This window comes from Eleutherodactylus coqui, chromosome 8 (assembly GCF_035609145.1).
Source record: "Eleutherodactylus coqui strain aEleCoq1 chromosome 8, aEleCoq1.hap1, whole genome shotgun sequence".
Classification (NCBI taxonomy): Eukaryota; Metazoa; Chordata; class Amphibia; order Anura; family Eleutherodactylidae; genus Eleutherodactylus; species Eleutherodactylus coqui.
In genome coordinates this window covers 207,017,612-207,037,922 of record NC_089844.1, presented here as the reverse complement: position 1 = coordinate 207,037,922, position 20,311 = coordinate 207,017,612, and the positions used below count along the sequence as shown (strand labels likewise).

At 49.4% G+C, this 20,311-nt stretch overlaps 1 protein-coding gene across 2 annotated transcripts in view; it reads right to left on the bottom strand.

Annotated features, from left to right (window-relative positions):
- The window catches only part of PFKL (phosphofructokinase, liver type), a 115,758-nt gene that overhangs the window by 56,533 nt on the left and 38,914 nt on the right, over positions 1 to 20,311 (bottom strand). For both annotated transcript variants that reach the window (XR_010786465.1, XM_066577269.1), the window contains exons 7-10: positions 19,381 to 19,489; positions 7,602 to 7,697; positions 5,828 to 5,920; positions 3,833 to 3,958 (exon numbers count right to left, since the gene is read on the bottom strand). Coding sequence is in view for 1 of the 2 variants with exons in the window: in XM_066577269.1 (XP_066433366.1) it covers positions 3,833 to 3,958; positions 5,828 to 5,920; positions 7,602 to 7,697; positions 19,381 to 19,489 (424 nt within the window). In the remaining variant the exon portion in view is untranslated. The remainder of the gene's footprint in view (positions 1 to 3,832; positions 3,959 to 5,827; positions 5,921 to 7,601; positions 7,698 to 19,380; positions 19,490 to 20,311) is intronic.

Sequence of the window (20,311 nt, the reverse complement as noted above, 5' to 3'; positions counted from 1 at the left end):
ATTAGGGCCACAATGGGTATATTTCTGAACACGGGACAAATAGGGGTATCCATTTTGGGGTGTAAATCCTCATTTTCATGTAAACTATAGGAAAAAAATATGTCTTTAAAATGATAGAATTGCAAAAATATGAAATTTTACTTTTTCTCCTCTAAATTGAATTGATTCTTGAAAAAAAACTGTGGGGTCAAAATACTCATGACCCCCCTCAGTGAATACATTAAGGGGTGTAGTTTTTAAAATGGGGTCATTTGTGGGGGGATCTATTATTCTGACACTCATGAGCCTTTCCAATCTTGGCTCGGTGCCGGAAAACAAAGTGTTCCTCAAAATGCTAAAAAGTAATGTGAAATTTGTACGTCTCCTAAATGGTTAAATGTGCGCCCAAAATAAAGTAAACGGGTGGAAATATAAATCTTAGCAAAAATTTCTATATTATGTTGGCACATATTTAAGATTTTTTCAAAATTTTCCCAATTTTGGCGCTTTTAATAAATAAACACATTCTATCGGTCTTTTTTTTCCGCCTAAATGAAGTACAAAATGTGGCGAAAAAACAATGTCAGAATCGCTGGGATACGCAAAACCTTTCTGGTGTTTTTCCATGTTAAAGTGACACATGTCAGATTTGCAAAATTTGGCCTGGTCATTAAGGCGCAAACAGGCTTGGTCACTAAGGGGTTAAATATTTAGGCCAACTTCACTTGGCCGAGTGCGATATCGGGCAGCGAGTCGCCAATTGGCACAGAGTACCCTCTGTTCTTCACAGGTCGCACCCTTTAGTACCTGCTGCCGGTTTGTGTAACTTTAGTATCTGGTGTCACGATTCCCTTCTGTTTAACCCCTTAATGACACGGCCATTTTTCTTTTTCCATTTTCGTTTTTTCCTCCCCCCTTTATCATAACTCCTTTATTTATCCATCGCCGTCGCTGTAGGAGGGCTTGTTGTTTTTTGCGGGATGAGTTGTATTTTTCAATGGTGCCATTTAAAGTACCATATAATGGACTGAAAAACGTTAAAGAAATTCTAAGTGGAGTAAAATGAAAAAAAAAACGACATTTTGCCATCTTTTAGTGCGTCTTGTTTCTACGGCGCACAAACGGCAACAAAAACGACATGATAGCTTCATTCTGCGGGTCGGTACGATTACTGCGATACCAAACTTGTAGAGCTTTTTTTTTTTACTATACTACTCTTTTTTTTTAAAAGACATAAAATTTTTTTCAATTATTTTCTGCAGTCATTTTGCGCGCGATAACTTTTTTATCTTTCCGTCGACGTAGTTGAACAAGGGCTCATTTTTTGCGGGATGTCCTGTAGTTTCTGATAGTACCATTTTGGAATACATGCGACTTTTTGATCGCTTTTTATTGCGTTTTTTCTGGGAGACAGGGTAACTAAAAAAGTGCATTTCTGGCGTTCTTTTTTTTTTTCGGACGACATTCACCGTGCGGGAAAAATTATGTGGTACTTTGATAGATCGGACTTTTACGGACGCGGCGATATCAAATACATATTTTTAATTTATTATTTAGATTTTTTAATAATAGATATGGCAAAAGGGGGGTGATTTAAACTTTTACAACTTTTTTTTTTTTCAATAAAAAAAAAAAACTTTATTGATTCTTTCTTTTACTTTACTTTGAAGTCCCCCTGGGGGACTTTAACATGCGATGCTTTGATCGCTCCTGCAGTATGACGTAATGCTATAGCATTACGTCATACTGCTTTTTGACAGGCAGCCTATGAAGCCACCCCACGGGGATGGCTTGATAGGCAATCTGTTAAGGCAGCCCTGGGGTCTTTCATTAGGCCCTCAGCTGCCATGACACCTGCACGGCTTCCCCGATCTCACCGCGGGGGGGCCGCGCGGGACCCCCGAACGATGTTTGGGGGATTTAAATGCCGCTATCAGAATTGACAGCGGCATTTAAATGGTTAATAGCCGCGATCGGCCGCGCGGCCGCTCGCGGCTATTGCCCGCGGATGTCAGCTGTTATAAACAGCTGATGCCCGCACTGTATGAAGAGAGGTTGCCACGCAACCTCTCTTCATACATACCCCGACGCTCCATGACGTACCGGTACGTCATTTGTCGTTAAGGGGTTAATATGGCCCAATCCTTGAAGTCTCTGTTCTGGCACCTCTTCCAGGTTACAAAAAGGATTCTCCCTTGCCACTGGAAAACTACAGAGCCGGCAACCCTAGAGGAATGCTGAAATAGCCCAAATTCACTACAAGAAATAACTAACTGCCCCCAAGGAAACTGATTGATTTACAGGGGCTGTCCAGTTGTAAATCAGCAAAGGCCTATCATGGAGATAGGCCATCAATAGTAGATTAGCAGGGGTCTGCTTCCTGGGACCCTACTGATCAGCTGTTGGCTCTGTGCATGAGCACACTACACCAGTAGATTTCTGCAGGAAGCAGACAGCTCCATTCTCACTTGAGTGGCCATGATTGGTATTACAGGCAACATTTCCATTCACTGCAGAAATCAACTCCATGCATAGGCCTGGCAAACAGTATAGGCCATCAGAAGTTTATAACTGGACAACCCCTTTAATGAGCTCTATTTCCAGTGGCCTGCTTTTCTGTCCTCTCACACCTACTGAACTTTTGCAAGCTAATTACTTAACCGGACCCTTTACCAATCCCCCCCCCCCCCCCATCACCAACTGACACCTCGAAAATTCATCAGAATCCATTGGGATTCACAGAGTTTGGTGCTCCCGGCCTCCACTATATCCACCACTTTTGTCTGCAGGACATATTCCTAGAGCGTTCACCTTTCCTGTTTGCAGTTCTATGCTGCAGAGGACTTCTCCCCTTCACAGCACCTGCTCTACTGTCAGGGGTTCCGCGCTTCAGGTGTGCAGTACTGTAGGTCACCAACTGATGCACTGAGCCATGGGCAGCAGATCAGGTCCGGCAGGGAGCAGGCACTGAGAACGGGAGAAGTCGTCTGCAGCAGAGAACTGCTTCTCTTTCACAGCACCTGCTCTGTCAGGGGCTTTGTGCATCAGGTGTGCAGCACTATAGGTCACCAACTGATGTACCGTGACACGGCCAGCGCATCAGGTCCGGCAGGGAGTGGGGACTGAGAACAGGAGAAGTCGTCTGCAGCAGAGAACTGCTTCTCTTTCACAGCACCTGCTCTGTCAGGGGCTTTGTGCATCAGGTGTGCGGTACTATAGGTCACCAACCGATGTACCGTGACACGGCCAGCGCATCAGGTCCGGCAGGGAGTGGGGACTGAGAACGGGAGAAGTCGTCTGCAGCAGAGAACTGCTTCTCTTTCACAGCACCTGCTCTGTCAGGGGCTTTGTGCATCAGGTGTGCAGTACTATAGGTCACCAACTGATGTACCGTGACACGGCCAGCGCATCAGGTCCGGCAGGGAGTGGGGACTGAGAAGGGGAGAAGTCGTCTGCAGCAGTGTATGGCTTCTTCACAGAATGCCGCTGAGGACAGATCCTGCGACTAGTAGATATCTCATCAGAAAGTAATAAAACCAGCATGGGGTGACAAAGAGGGGGCGGGGGGGGGGGGGGGGGAGGAGGAGGACAACATTAGAAAAGTGTTATATTTTAATAAAACTGATTTACTATAGAATGTCATAATAGACACAACTGTGTCCGCAGCTGCACCAGCAGGTACAGAGCAGGCACAACTGCGGCACCCTCAGGGAGGTGAATACAGACATCCCTAGCAACACCTTCACCAGGCTACATAGCAGAAGGGGGAAAAAAAACATGAATTGATCGTTACATTGTCAAGTAAGTAAGCACAAGGTGTAAGAGCTCTACAATGCTACAAAATGTTACTTACCACCTGAACGCACTCCATCAATGGCAGCCGCACAGACTGGTTACCAGACAGACTCACCACGCAGGCTGGAGTCTCTGGAGTCGCTTCCATCAAAGCGATAACTGCCTCCATGCCCATCTTACTGCTCTGGGGGGATTATAGAAATGCATATTAATGGGTTAAATGTTTATGTTCTCTTCAAGCACTAAAATGTTTAAAGGGGGGTGCGTGATATTGCTCAAGAAAGGCCATATTGTAGAATCAGGAGGTACCAACCAGAGTCCCACATCACACCTGGCAAGGTAAGGGGCGAGGCGGGCAGGGACTGCAGGTCTTGGTGGTTGGAACAGATTAGTTGTAGAACTCTTACAGAAACCTTTTCTTAAATGGGTGGTCTAGGATATTAAGAACATTGTCACTATTCGCTGCCTGTGAGACCCTGTGACGACTAAGGGGGCGCTCACATGTGGCTGCAATGGAAAAATCATACTTTTACGGACGCAGCGATACCAAACATGTATTTTTGCTTTACGATTTTGATTCTTTTATTTAGTCTGACCAACGACCTGTAAACACCGTTCAGTAATGACCACTTAGCGGTGGAGGATCTGCAGTGTTTCCACCACGTGGAGACATACCCTATAGGTTACATAAACCGACCCTTCTAGTGATCAGTCGGTGCGCGGCGTGTAACAATGATTGTGGAATAGTTGCACAATCACTTTGGTTATTCCTTTCGTTAAGCAGGTTAATGGCGAGCCGACTGGAATAATTGTATAGGCCAAAAATAAAGTACAGCCACAATTGGATTACGTAATTCCCCATAAGTGGAAAATCTTACATGGCGGACAAAGAGGGCTATCATATTTTAATTCAGTGCACCAAAGTTACCAAAAGCCGCCTATCTGCTTATCGGTGACAAGAATGGTGTTGCACAGTATAATCCAAGCGATCCGATTCAAACAAGTGATTTCTCGCTCAGCGCTCCGTCGGCGGCCGCTTGTACACAGAATTACTGTTTTCAGCCATAATTGGCGCACCAGTCGCCCCACATAAAGGTAAATTTACTTTGTCAGGAGAATTGGGCAGTAGGGATTGAAGGGATTGTCTGGGACTTGTGGGATTTGTTTCTGTTTATGGAATGTCTTGAGGGTAGGGCATCAAGAGATGATTGGTGGAGTCTGCCACTTGTACTGCCCAACAATCAGCCGATTCCCAGGGCCGCTGTCACTACAGACAACACAGGAAGGAGATCACATTTACCAAGGCCTGGTGGCCCAAGCTGGCATTGCAAGGGGCAGCTCCCATTGAATTTTCTGCACTATGGTCAGCATGATCTACTTCCAGTGCTGACCTGCAATACTAACCCTGGGCGGCTGCACTATGGGCAGCATGTACTGCTCCCTGTGCTGTGTGTAGGGACAGCGGTGCTGCCAATCAGCTGATTGGCAGGGATCATGAGTGGCAGATCCCCGGCGATCATGCATTACTGACCTGTGCTGAGGATAGGTCATCAATATTAAAAAGTACATAAATAGCCCTTTATTAAAGGGTATTCTGGTAAGTGGGTAAAATTACAAGTTTTCACCCATCTATTGGCTGAGTGAAAACTGATGGGATTGGTTGGGATTTCAGCAATCTAAGAATGGGGGATCCATGTGACCTCAGTCCTCCCAGTGGAGGATCCTCTCTCACATTTCTGTAGTGCAGTGACACACATGTGCGGCAGCGGCTCCATTCATTTCAATGGGGCAGACAGAAGGCTGAGCGTTCTGCTTGGTGATAGGTCTGCACCACTGAGCGGCATGGAGCTGCTTCCGCACATGTGCAACCAGAGGTCCATTTGCCACTATACTACAGATATGCTAGAAGGGATTCTCCACTGTGCTATACAGGAAACGAGGGTCCCCCATCCTCAGGATCAGTTGGGGGGTCTCAGCATTCGGACCACCGATCACTGGAATTCCCTTTTACATTTTAGCACCCCGTAACCCTGGACCAACCGCTTTCATTTACCAGGATACGATCAAAAGCAGAGGGCGTTCCTCCCCGCTGTACGTGTCCAAGAACGGTGACCCTGGTATCAAAGCCCAAGCGCTGAACCACCAACTGTTGGCGAATGAGAGGAAAGAACTGTATTAGGCAATACTTAATAGGCGACCCAACATCTTACGATTGCAAAAAAAACGTACAAACTACTTGCTTGATTACCTATTCTAGTGGGTTATGTGTAATCCTCACGGCTGGTACAATACTAATGGTGCAGGCACATCTCCGATGGCTCCCTCTAAGGCTATGTGAGCCACACGGGGTGGGAAGGGCCGCAATATTCACCAATGTAATAACAGAGAAGGAAGATCGTTGGGGCTTTGTAGTGTCAAACAATAGAATTGTGATGGGATGCAGCACAACTGCACATGAGGTCCCCATGACTGTCCCCGCTGTCTGCTGGCAGAAGATCAAGCACTTAAAAGGAGATGTCTCGAGGAAGCAGTGAATTTTTTTTTTTGCCCAGTCCCCCTAATTAAGCAAACATTACTAATTACCCCTGTAAATGACTTTTCTAGCTGGTTTCTACTTACCGTTCCAGCGTTTCAGCAACTTATAAAAATTTTCCCAAGATGGCCGCGGCTCTTTTCCCTTCGCTCGCTGCAGCCCGACGTGCGCGCTCCCGAGACGCTACCAGCTGTGTCTCCATGGCAACCAGACGCCCCGCAGCCGCCGACCGGACCCCTAGAGTGAACACGGCCGACCAGTCACCCACCGCCAGGCAGAAGGTAACCGGCGCAGCCCCCCCCCCCCCCCCAATCACAGCGACAGCCCCCCCGGCCCAACGCTAGTTCCCCCGGCCTAGCGACAGCCCCCCCCATCGCAGCGACAGCCCCCCCGGCCCAGCGACAACCCCTCCCCCCCCCCCCCCCCCGGCCCAGCGACGACAGCCCCCCCCCCCCCCCCCGGCGCAGCGACGACAGCCCCCCCCCGGCGCAGTGGCAGCCCCCCCGGCCCATCACTTACCAGGACACCAGGACGGCAGGACAGCTGGGCGGCTTCTCCGGACAGCTGGGCGGCTCTGCACCTTCCTCTAACAGAGGATGGTACAGAATGGCCGCTCCAGCGCGCTCCCGAGCAGTGACAGCTCGTCTGCGCATGCGCAGAAGAGCTGTAGCGGGGAGCACACTGAAGCGGCTCGTGCTCAGAGCAGAAGAGCGGACTGCGCAAGCGCATCTAAAAAAGCAAGCCGCCAGCGAATTTAGACAGAACCATGGAGACGAGGACGCTAGCAACGGAGCAGGTAAGTGAATAACTTCTGTATGGCTCCTATTTAATGCACGATGTATATTACAAAGTGCATTAATATGGCCATACAGAAGTGTATACCCCATTTGGTTTCGCGGGACAACCCCTTTAATAATGTCCAATCCTTGGTGGCCCCATGAGAACAGCGAGGTGCCACAGATGGGAATATGGAAGGACTACTCACCGGTAAATGAGCCGCCAATGAAAGAAAATAAACCCTGGATGACGGACACAATTAACCAACTGTGCCCTCACTTAACCCCCTAAACAAGTAAAGAAGGCCAGACAGACACGTCTAGTGTGTGAGGAAATTCTAGCCAAGATTGACACCACATGACCCCCTCGCCAACAACCTCCCTCCCAATTAATACTTTCACACATTTGAAGTCAATTTCTCATCATTATATCAGTTGAACGAGTGTGTCCAGACTTTTGCCTCAGCCTGTATTTGATGGTTGACATTGCTGTAAGAGAAGTGGATTAGAGAACATACCTCTTTTACGTAAGTTGAAGTAATTGGCTCCCCATTCCGATCGATGGCTCCTTCAGCAATGATAATGATGTTCAGTCTTGAACCTCGACTTCGGGACTGTAGGAAAAAAGGAAAATTGCATTAAAAAGCCTGATCCGGCCTAAATTAACGAGGTTTACAGTAGAAGCAGTACTGAAACCATATCCATAGATCTGCGGCGGTCCCTGGGACACCGAACGGAACGGCTAGTGCCAGTGTATGACCAGTCCTATGTGAGCAGTGGGCTCACCGTGGTCGGCCCCCCGGCGATCACACGGGCTGCTTGTGGGGCCACGTGGTCCTCAGTTTGTGCTGCAGAAGCGTTTCGGTGGAATTGGATCAACATGAAAACCCAACCGTCTCCCGCTAGTTATCACACAATGCCCACCGCCACGTGGCCGCCTTCACACGGCAGTGAAAACCATGCAAGACCGTGCGTTACGATGCAGGACACGAGGTGCAACATATTCTGACCTCGCATCGCAGCCCCACTGAAAGCAATAGGGGAGCTCCTCTGCTGCGGCGGGGATTCCCTCCATCCCTGCAGCGATGTGAGGAGGTCGTCACATGGTGGGGAGCGCTCACTCGTCCGTGTGAAGGAGCCCTTGAAGTGTCAATGTCTGACTATAAGCCACAAATCATGAGCTAGGATGCGCTCCTGAGGGCGTGGATACCAGCAGGACCAGACGGAACCAAAACACCCAGAATGCAACAGGATTTAAAGGGAACCTGTCATCAGGGGGTCACACTGCCATCCACGGTAAACCTTTAACAGCGCTGTGTTAATTAGTTTTGCAATCCATCCCCATGTGGATATAACAAGCCCCCCCCCCCCCCCCACCAACCAAAAAAGAAAATCAGACCCCCATCCATGTGTTGTACTTAACCTTAAAAAAAACTTAAAATCGGACGGCGTCTTAGTTTTTGTAAAAAATTATTAAAAGACGGACCAAATACAGCGGCCGCACAGAGCTGCGCCCGTATACAGAGAGTCAGTAGCTCGTGAATGTAACAAGCCAACGTACGGCGTGGCTTTCCCAGCCGCCCCTGCGGCGTCCGCACTGCACACATCTCTGCTACACTGGACTATATATTGACGCCGCTCTCTAACATTCCTTCGGATTGATTTTTACTTAACCCCTTCCCGCTCCAGGGCGTAAGTTTACGTCCCGGCAAACTGACAATCCTGCTATGATACCCAGGACTGTAACGCAGGGAGCCTCTAGTGGATGAGGTCAGGAGCGCTGCTCGGAAGAGCTAAATCAGCTGTGGCCACTTTTCTCAGGAACAGTGGGGGTCCCAGAGGTCGGACCCCTGCTTATCACAGTAGAAGACTAGGGTGAAGTACAGCGGTGCAGTGGTCTGCAAGGGGTCCTTATTGAAACATTAGAAATGAGGTGCTGTTGGCCTGAAACGCTGGACCACCAGAGGTCATGTTGGAACAACTGACCCAAAGCTTTCACGCTAAGGGCTCAGTCACACTGGCAATTGCGATTTTGGCATGAGGCAAAAAAATAAACAAAAAAAACCAACATATGGCATCGCTGCTGCCCACGGAAATCTCAAGGAGGCTCCACAGGGAAACGGGCTGGAAAAGAAATGTAAAAAGTGCAAAAAGGCAGAAAGATGGGAGATGCTGTGATTTTATCCCCAGTGTGAAGGCATCCTAAGAGTAACCAAGGCTCTGGAGCCGCCCGGTCTACAGGTGGTCCGAGTGGAGTTCATGTAGATAAAAGGGGAAGTATGCCATTTAACCCATTGAGGACCAAACACTATAGACATGGCAGTAGTGCAGGGCTTTCATTCCAGACGATAGTAAATATGTGGTGTGGAATTCAAGTTCCTGCAGCCGAGGACCCAAAGGAGAAGACAGAAGCTGCATTCTAACCACTCCTGCCTTCTCTTTTACAGGCTGCATGGTGCTCAAATGAGTGCAATGCAGAGAATGCAGGAAGCAGCAGGGTTTCCCCAATTGGGACGCAGCCATCATGTGATCATCTGTCAGGACAGCAGGGTCTCAGCAGTTTTCCCCTGGAACTGGGGCTTCTATGGCTGCTACTGTGAAATTAACCAGAGGTCATATATTTCATCAAGGGGGACATAAATGGTAAAAAAAAACCACAACATAAAATACTAATCTGTAGATAATATATGTATTATGTGTGAGGCTCGTGTCCTGCGCCCGTATCTGCACAGCATGGTGTGCTCAATCATTAGAACTATAGATGAGCGAGTATACTCGCTAAAGGCAATTGCTGGAGCGAGCATTGCCTTTAGCGAGTATCTCCCAGCTCGAGACTGCAGGTTCGGGTGCCGGCAGCGGGCAGGGAGCTGCGGGGGAGAGCGGGGCGGAACGGAGGGAAGATCTCTCCCCCCCCTCTCCCCCCTGCTGACAGCCGCGACTCACCGCTCCCCCGCGCCGGCACCCGAACCTTCTGTCTCGAGCTGGGAGATACTCGCTAAAGGCAATGCTCGCTCGAGCATTGCCTTTGAACTGAACTGATTATACTAATTGCCCATTTCAATGAATGGGAGCGTGATTGTGTACAGAGGGGTGGGGGAACGAAAAAAAAAAAACACTTGTGCACGCAAATACACAACACCCACTGCACAAATGTGCACCTGTGCCACAGGGTCCTAAAAAAAGAAAAATGGGCCACTGCCAACCTAAACGGTCACCAGATCCACCCTGTAATCCGAGGTTATACCAATTATGTATCAAGACGTCCAAAACATAGCGAGCCCATCGCCCTCTTCTATTTAGGTTAGAATTATAAGACGGTCTGTTTACGGTAATTGGGGGCGAGTGGCCAGAAGCGATCTCCAGAAGCTCCGCCTCCCTGCTGAGAGCTCATTGCGCCTCACTGCTGGAACGATCGTTGGGCACTTCTGCGCCCGACTGCCGTCCTGTGTAAGAGGGCCCCGAGTATCAGACTGCAGCGATACGCCATCACCTTTATAAGATCGGAAAACCCCTTGTAGACATGCAAAGTGTGAGGTTGTGGATGGAGTATACCTCCCTCCCAGGCTTTTAGTCTGGACAGGCTGGCGCTTCACCCTAGTTTTCTGGAAGCGCAGCTGTAGGCCCCGACCTCATTACTGGAGTATAAAAGGCTGCAGTTTCAGGAAGTCCGGGCCTGACAGCCTGAGGAGATAAACCTCGGCACACTAGGTATGGTGACTGCCTTTATACTGGTGTGGACTGGAGCACCCTGCGTGGTGCCAATGCTATGGTGAAGGACACTGCTTGCTGTGTTGGAGAGTAAAAGTTTGCCGTGGTTTCATCTCCCGTTTTGGACTCCAGTGGGTCGCTGCCGCCCCTCCCCTGGAGGACATTACCACAATTGGTGCTCGGATGCGGGCAGCAATCCCAGCTGCTGAGGGCAGTGGCGCAGCACCTGGTGAAGTATTTTGCATGAAGCCTGCCGTTGCAATGCAAGCGCCGACCCCAGCTTTGGAGGAGCTGTTGGCGCTTGTGCACCGGCTGACGGAGGTCCTCCTAGAGTAGTGGCGGCGAACCTGCAGCACGCAGAGCCCTCCCTGCTGGCATACATCACCATCGGCTGTTCACCACATTAGTGAATGCCTGCAGGGGCCGCAGCTCCCCTGCAGGCACTCATCAGCGCTGCTATCTGCGCTGATCCCGGCGCACACTGACATCAGTGTGCAGCCGGGATCCTCCTCCCCCGTCGTCTCCTACTTGGTTCCGCGAGAGCAGGGGGAGGAGACATTCGGCAGCACACTGACGTCAGTGTGCACCAGCGATAACACAGAAGAAGAGCGGCGCTTATTACTGCTGGGGAGGAGAGGCATTATCACTGCTGGGGGGCATCACTATTATTACTGTGGGGAGGGGTCACTATTATTACTGCTGGGGGGTGGGTCACCATTACCGCTGGGGTATGTTTACATGTGGCAGAGATGGGCTGGGCTGTTTCAAAATAAACAGTGTACAGATATTGACTGCTTTTTGGATGTGAAAATGCTGCAGAATTTTCCACAGAAATTTCCGCTGAGGACATTCTGCAGTATCTCCGCATCCAAAAAGCAGTTAAAATCTGCACCCTCTCTATTTAGAAGCGGCCCGGTCTTTTTCAGAGCGACGGGGGTAAAATCCTAAGTCATGATAAGCCCCGCCCCGACAAGTTGGCACTTTGCGGTAAATAAGTGGGTTTTGGGTTGCAGTTTGGGCACACGGTCTCTAAAAGGTTCGCCATCACTGTCCTAGAGTATCCAACCTTGAGGAGGGACGGTTGCACACCCGCCCAGAGGGTCGATAGGGTCGTGGTGGATCGGTGTACCCATGCCCTGCCGGCGGACCTAGGGACGCTAACCAGCTGCTGGATCTGGTCGACCACTACGCTGCGACTGGGAACTGCCTCCGGGACGTTCATTCCGTCCAGACCCCCGCTACGACTTCCAGGCCTACATGGGGTAAGAGACCACAAGATGCCGGAGGGAAGTTTTGGCATGGCTGGAAGGAGGTCAGGCCACCATTGAAGTTAAAAGCCCCTGATAGCCCCAACTCTGTTACTAAGCAGAGAAAACCAGGGCCTTTGAGGTGCTGGAGGTGCCAGGGGCTTGGACATGTGTTGGCTCAGTGCCTCGTAACCAATGAGCCTATGGAGTGTGACGGTGCTTGGCGCCAGCCTGGTTTGCAAGGCCGAGTTGCGGTGCCTCCCAAAGACTAGAGACTGAGCCACAACTGTGTCAGTTAAGTGTAAACCGCCATTTGGTGGAGGCGCTATTGGACATGGGGAGCCTGGTCACCTTATTGCATGCTAGTCCGGTAGCAGAGGGCTTCCTACCATATAAGCACATCAGTGTGGTGTGTATACACGGTGACACAAGGGTGTATCCTATGGCACGCTGTAACCTTGAAACACGTGTAGGAACTGTGACCTACGATGTAGGTGTGCTCAAAGGGTTAATGCACAGTGTGATTTTCCTGTGTTCTGGGACTTGTGGAGGAAAATGACAACCCCTCCTAGAGAGGCAGGCGCAGACCCAGCTGATCTTACACCTCCGCAGGAGAGTGTCGTAAATGTGGACATTGAACCAGAGGGTGTAACTTTTCCTTTACAGGTCTTGGCTGGAGATGATGCTGAAGAGGAGGTCTGCCCCTCGGTTAAGGATGTGTCCGATCTGGAAGATGCGCCTGGGAACTTTAGGACAGCCCAGTTAAGGGACCCCACGCTTGTTAATGCAAAAGACAATGTGGTGATAATAAATGGTGTGTTACAGGATCCAGGTTCTGACCAACGGTTCCCCCATTTTGCAATGAATAATAACTTGTATAGAGTAACAAAAATAGGTGAGAAGGTGGTGGAACGGTTGGTCGGGTCAAAGCCGTACAGGCGCAGGGTGCTAGACTTGGCACATAATCATGTATTAGGGGGACATTTAGGAACTGATAAAACGCAGGATAGAATCCTCCAAAGGTTCTTCTGGCCGGGGGTATACAAGGACATAAAGGAGTACGGTGAGTCGTGCCCCACCTGTCAGAGCACCGCTCCTGTGTCACACTTTCACAGTCCCTTAGTTCCTTTCCCGATTATAGAGGTTCCCTTTGAGAGAATTGGAATGGATTTAGTGGGTCTTATAGTCAAGTCAGCTAGAGGACATCAATACATTTTGGTAGTGTTAGATTATGCCACTTGATACCCTGAGGCAATCCCTTTGAGAAGCCCTACTGCCAGAATAGGTCTTCCCAAGGAAATCCTCACAGACCAGGGGACCCTGTTCAAGTCCAAAGTAACAAAAGAGTTCCGTCACCTCTTTAAAATTGATCATAATGAGCCTCAGTATACTACCCTCAGACGGATGGGTGGTAGATAGGTTCAATAAGAAGGATGGTCGGGACTGGGACCATCTACTACCTTATCTTACGTTTGCCATACGGGAAGTACCACAAGCTTCTCGCCCTTTGAGTTGCTATATGGTCGGCACCCGAGGGGGTTGTTGGATATAGCCAGAGAAACCTGGGAGGCCGAGTCTACTCCCTATAGGAGCGTCATAGAGCACGTGGCTCAGATGCAGGACCGCATTAATACTGTAATGCCCATTGTCAGGGAACACTGGTAGAGGGCACAGGAGGCCCAAAGCAGAGTGTACAATCGTTCTGCCAGGGTGAAAACTTTTAGTCCCGGTGACAGAGTTCTCATCTTGGTACCTACTGTAGAAAGTAAATTCCTCGCTAGGTGGCTGGGTCCCTATGAAATCGTTGAGAAGGTAGGCGATGTAAACTATCGAGTGCACCAGCTGGGGAAAAGGAAACTGTATCAAGTGTACCATGTTAATTTAATAAAACTTTGGAAGGATAGAGAGGCTTTGGCTACCTCAAGAATTAGGAAGTGTGGGCCGCAGCCCTGCTGCCTTCCAAAGGTTACTGGAACGGATATTGAGGCCTCACCGTAACTATTCTGCCGCGTACCTAGACAATGTTGTAGTCTACAGTACCGATAGGGAGAGTTACCTTGGGAAGGTACAGGCAGTCATGGATGCCATAAAAGGGGCAGGTTTAACCTTAAACCCTGGGAAATGTGCAATGGCCTTGGAAGAACCCAAGTACCTTGGCTATCTTATTGGCCATGGCGTCATTAAACCCCAGGTCAACAAGGTAGAGGCCATACAGGCATGGCCTAGACCTTTAACAAAAAAACAGGTCAGAGCCTTTTTAGGAATGACTGGGTACTACTGTAGGTTTGTGCCTAACTTTGCCTGCATTGCAGCACCACTTACGGACTTGACGAAAGGGGGTAAGTCAGTAATGGTGGCATGGACAACCGGGGCCGAGCAGGCCTTTCAAAATTTAAAGTTGGCCCTTTGCCAACAGCCAGTGTTGATAACGGACGACTTCTCAAAAAAGTTTATTGTGCGGACGGATGCTTCTAATGTAGCGTTAGGTGCAGTGTTGTCCCAGTCCATTAATGGAGAAGAACATCCAGTACAGTATTTAAGCCGGAAACTATCCTGCGGAGAAGAATTATGCTATTGTTGAACATGAATGTTTAGCAGTGGAATGGACGCTAGAAACTTTAAAGTACTATCTCTTGGGGAGAGAGTTCAAGTTGGCGTCAGACCATGCCCCCCTGACCTGGATGAAGCAAAATAAGGGAAAAAATGCAAGGGTGACAAGGTGGTTTCTTTCTCTTCAGAACTTCAAGTTCACCCTCGAGTATAGACCAGGCAAGTCACAAGGCAACGCTGATGGGGGGGGATATGTAGACATGCAAAGGGTGAAGTTGTGGATGGAGTATATCTCCCTCCCAGGCTTTTAGTCTGGACAGGCTGGCGCTCCAGTCCACAGCTTCACCCTAGATATCTGGAAGCGCAGCTGTAGGCCCTGACTTCCTTACTGGAGCATAAAAGGCTGCAGCTCCAGGAAGTCAGGGCCTGACAGCCTGAGGAGATGAACCTCGGTACACTAGGTATGGTGACTGCCTTTATACTTGTGTGGACTGGAGCACCCTGCGTGGTGCCAATGCTATAGTGAAGGACACTGCTTGCTGTGTTGGAGAATAAAAGTTTGCCGTGGTTTCATCTCCTGTTTTGGACTCCAGTGGGTCGCTGCTGCCCCTCCCCTGGAGGACATTACCACACCCTTTAAAGCTAAACTAGAATTATGAAGAACACCACAGCTAGACTAAAAACGATCACTGGATGGAGCATGTCAGGGTCGTACCGTCTTTAGAATAGACCATGAACACATACAGGGTGGTGGTGGGCGCTTAATCTACGTAAACTCTATTAGAACCTACCTTAAAAGAGGAGATCTGCGAAGGGATCAAATGAAGAGTCCCTATGAGTGGAAGTACATGGAGGGAAAACCACTGATAAATGTATAAACCTCTAAATATAATAGTTAACACAAATACTAATAATGTAAAAGGAACAGGTCACAGAGCAAAATACTCATCAGGGGCATCAACTACACGCATGGAGAACGTGGGATGCCGAAGGCTTGGGCATCAACTACACGCATGGAGAATGTGGGATGCCGAAGGCTTGGGCATCAACTACACGCATGGAGAACGCGGGATGCCGAAGGCTTGGGCATCAACTACACGCATGGAGAATGTGGGATGCCGAAGGCTTGGGCATCAACTACACGCATGGAGAACGCGGGATGCCGAAGGCTTGGGCATCAACTACACGCATGGAGAACGCGGGATGCCGAAGGCTTAGGCATCAACTACACGCATGGAGAACGCGGGATGCCGAAGGCTTAGGCATCAACTACACGCATGGAGAACGCGGGATGCCGAAGGCTCGGGCATCAACTACAAGCATGGAGAAGGCGGGATGCCAAAGGCTCGGGCATCAACTACAAGCATGGAGAATGCGGGATGCCAAAGGCTTGGGCATCAACTACACGCATGGAGAATGCGGGATGCCAAAGGCTTGGGCATCAACTACACGCATGGAGAACGCGGGATGCCGAAGGCTTAGGCATCAACTACACGCATGGAGAATGTGGGATGCCGAAGGCTTGGGCATCAACTACATGCATGGAGAATGTGGGATGCCGAAGGCTTCAGTTCCAGGAGCCATTTACATGGTTTAATTTGTGGAAGACACAATACGAGGAAGGTGAATGACTGCAGATGTGTTTACTGGAAGACACATGTCAGGTGAGACGACTGGTCCCCATTAAGAGGGGTTTATCCCTTGGATCATCCTAACGCCAGAAGTCCTTTTTGCTTTGCAGTGAACATGGCTGCTTAGCCAGGTGTCTGCTTAGTGATCCTCCATGACCCAACGTGTGTCCACCAGCACTCTGTTCACTGGGTGGTTGTGCAAATTGTTATATACTTTCAAGAGCAAGTCACACCATAACAGGCAAGTAAATGTAACTTCATTAGATCCGCAGGGTTTTAGGGATTGACAACCAGTCCAAAACTTTATATACTGGAAAGTTTTTCTTTTCTTCTTTTGGCAGGACACAAAAAGGGCTTTCAAAATGGATTCAAAATCCCAAAATTGTAGTGGATTATTATGAGGTCTTATGCAGTGATAAATGGGCAGAAGCCAGATGCCAACAGCAGTAGTAGTGCCAGCTTGGGGTGCCCTTAGATCGAGAAATCTTATTGAAAAAAATGACCAAATATGGGATTGACAAGGCAACTGTTAGGTGGATCCACAACTGGCTGAGTGATCGTACTCAAAGAGTGGTCATAAATGGCTGCACATCCAAGTGGGAGAATGTATCAAGTGGGACCACAAGGCTCTGTCCTAGGCCCAGGGTTGGTCAACATTGTTATAAGTGATCTGGAGGAGGGAATTGTGGGAAACTGATCAGATTTGCTGACTGCACAAAGCTAGGAGAGATAGCAAACACTGGGGAAGAGAGAGGATTCAAAAAGATCTAGAAAAGCCTGAACAGTGGTCGGCGACTAACAGAATGGTATTTAACAAGGAGAAATGCAAAGTCCTACATCTGGGCAAGAAAAATGAAAACAGCACATACAGAATGGGAGGAATTGGGCTAAGCAGCAGCACATGTGAAAAAGACCATGTGGGGGCACTGTGTTATGTGGGGGCACCGTGTTACGTGGGAGCATTATGTTATGTGGGAGTATGTGGGGGTAACTGTGTTATGTGGAAGCAATGTAGGTGCTTAATGGGGGGGGGGACTATGGGGGGCCCTGTGGATGTACCATGGGAGGGGGTGGTGGAGGGAGCACTGTATGTGGGCACCACGTAGGTGCATACTGTGGGGGCACTGTTATGTGTGGGCACTGTGGGGGCACCATGTGGGGGCACTATGTAGGAGAATGCGGGATAAGGAGGCCTTATGCAAAGGAGTGTGACATTTAATGGTAGCGCAATGCTTGAGGGAGTTCTGCAGGATTTTGCACTGAAGCTCCCGGACCCTCATGCAGCAATATCGGGGGGTACAGTCAGGGTGCCTCCACACTTGTCAGGAAAAAAAAAAAATTGCAGTTTTTTTGAGAAGTTGCAGAATTATGAAATCCATGCTTCTCAATGGCTTCATTCACAACTGTGATGTTTTCACTCATGCGATGTTGCGGGATTAGTAAATCGCAGCCGGCCGCAGCTTTCTGTGTTTCTCTTTTTAATCGCTCATGTTCCTTTTTATCCCATTGCAATGCATGAACTTGCGATTTTTGCGTGATGCGCTTTTAACATTAGAAACTCCTTGTCAATTGCGAGAAACACAAGCGGCAGCGATGTTTCTGCAAGAAAAGCTTCGCTGGCAGTCAGACATCTCACGCACAACATTACAATATTGGCCCGATTTCCTCGCGGTGATCTCACGAGTACCAGTGTGGAGGCAGCCTGACGGCATTCAGACTAGGGCTGATGGCAGGCGACATGGAGGCTTCGAAAAACTTTAGCAATGAAGGGTTTCGAATGGATCGGACTTGGGGGACCTTAGTCGGAATGAAGCTGAACCCCGGTAGTAGACACGGCAGTGCGGGGTCCATGGCTGCAGTCCTATAGTTATAAGCCATCAGTGGACATCTAGGAATGTACATCTAGGGTTGTAGGAAAGCAGCGGCAGCAAGTCTAAGCCGAGGGGGGCGCACCGTCCGCTATGGGGAGATCAAGCACCTAAAGAAACTTCGGGGCCGCCAAGCCAGATTACATCTTATCTATACATACCTTGTCACCAGGAAGACACCAGCGGACAAAGATGCATCAAGGAGAAAGGAAGCAACAAATATAAATCACAGAAAGAACAGTCAGAAGACAAAAAAACTCCTAAAATGATACTGGCTGCACGCCCACACCCCGGGCGTGAACACTGAGCAGCTGGACTACCAAGTCAATGCCCAGGGTGCAGTTGTGCCCCACGCCAGATATCAGACCAGTGGGACCTGCAGCGCCTCCAACGACCTTTCACAGAGGCCAGGATTACACCAAAATCCTCAGGTTTAAAAGGTTGTAACGTGGTAATACTCTCAGCTCTCCACAGGGGGCTCCACAACCCCTCAATTCTGCTGAGGGACGGCTCAGTCTCCTGGATGGAGGCTACACTCCTTGATGACCAAGACAAACCTGCCCAGGGACTGTATGAATTGTGAAATGGGGCTCACCGAAGCCGTCCCGGTTTCTGGGAATGGTCAGTCGGTGCCTGGGCTTACCCTGGGGACAATGCTGCGGTCAGCCACAGGTCTGGGATAGCTGTCCTTTGTACCGCATCAAACCCAAGAGGTCAAGGAGAAAGCAGCCGACACCTGTCAACCAGGTGACAATTATCGAGAAATGCCCCAGTCAGCCGTGGAAGGGTTAATGTCTGCCTACCGAATGGGGAAAGGAATGACAGTTTTCCATCTCCAAATAGTCCCAAAAACAGCAGAAGACATAAGAGAAAGCAGCGTTTACACTCTATGGAGCCTCTCGCTGATATGTCTGAGGACCACACTTACATCCTGGACCTAGTGGGTCACCTACCTTTAGCCCATTAGCTTAGCTGACGGGACAAGAAGTAGGTGGCAGATGCCCTTCAAGGATGCAACGACCGGAGGAAAGGGGATGAATAACTTAAATGTTTTGTATTTGTCAGCATTTAAAGGGTTAACAGCCACGACCCAAGTGCTCGGCTCCCGAGCCCGCTCCATACACAGGATATGCCATAGATGGCTAACTGCTCGGAATATGTGCACTGAGGATGTATATACCTGTATGTCAGGAAGGGGTTAACAACCCATGAAATGCAAAAGACCCAAAATCTAAAACAAATGTTAAACATCACATTCCATAATGTCTCCGGCCTGCGGGGGGCGATACTTGCCTCTCCGAGCCGCGTACACATGATGTCTTCCCAGCCCTCTTCAGGAGGACATTCTGGAATAAACAGCCAGTCGGCCCCCGATGCCAACGCGGACACCAGCGCTAGATACCTGGCAACAGAAGAACAGTCGGAGATGAGTACACGGGTCCGGGCAGCCATTTATATCAGACTCAGGGCGGCGTCACACGGGAAACAGTCATCTGAATAACCGCTGAAGCACATAAATGACTGCGCGCCCTTCTACAAGCACCCTACGGGGTGGGGCCCACGGTACAAACACCCTACGGGGTGGGGCCCACGGTACAAACACCCTACGGGGTGGAGTCCACTGTACAAACACCATACGGGGTGGAGCCCACTGTACAAACACCCTACGGGGTGGAGCCCACTGTACAAACACCCTACGGGGTGGAGCCCACTGTACAAACACCCTACGGGGTGGAGCCCACTGTACAAACACCCTACGGGGTGGAGCCCACTGTTATAAGAACAAATTGAAAAGTTATGATTGCCCAGATAGGAATACCCCTTTAAGATCGATTGTACTTTATATACGTTCATGAAGTTAGGGCATTATTTGCTATAGCTAAATTAATATAAAAGGGTAACTGTTCTTAAAGGCAACATTTATTAATATGTAAGCCAATGTACATGCTGAAAAATTCCTCAAGAGGACCGGCCACTAGGGGCTTCCTCGTCTTTTAATTTGCGGTCCATTGCCTGTTGTCATTTGAAGCCTGTCTCTAGGAACAGAGAAGACAGAACTTAAAGGGGTTGTCCCGCGAAAGCAAGTGGGGTTATATGCTTCTGTATGGCCATATTAATGCACTTTGTAATATACATCGTGCATTAAATATTGGCCATACAGAAGTTATACACTTACCCCCTCCGGTGTTGGCGTCCCCGTCTCCATGGCGACGACCGAAGCCTT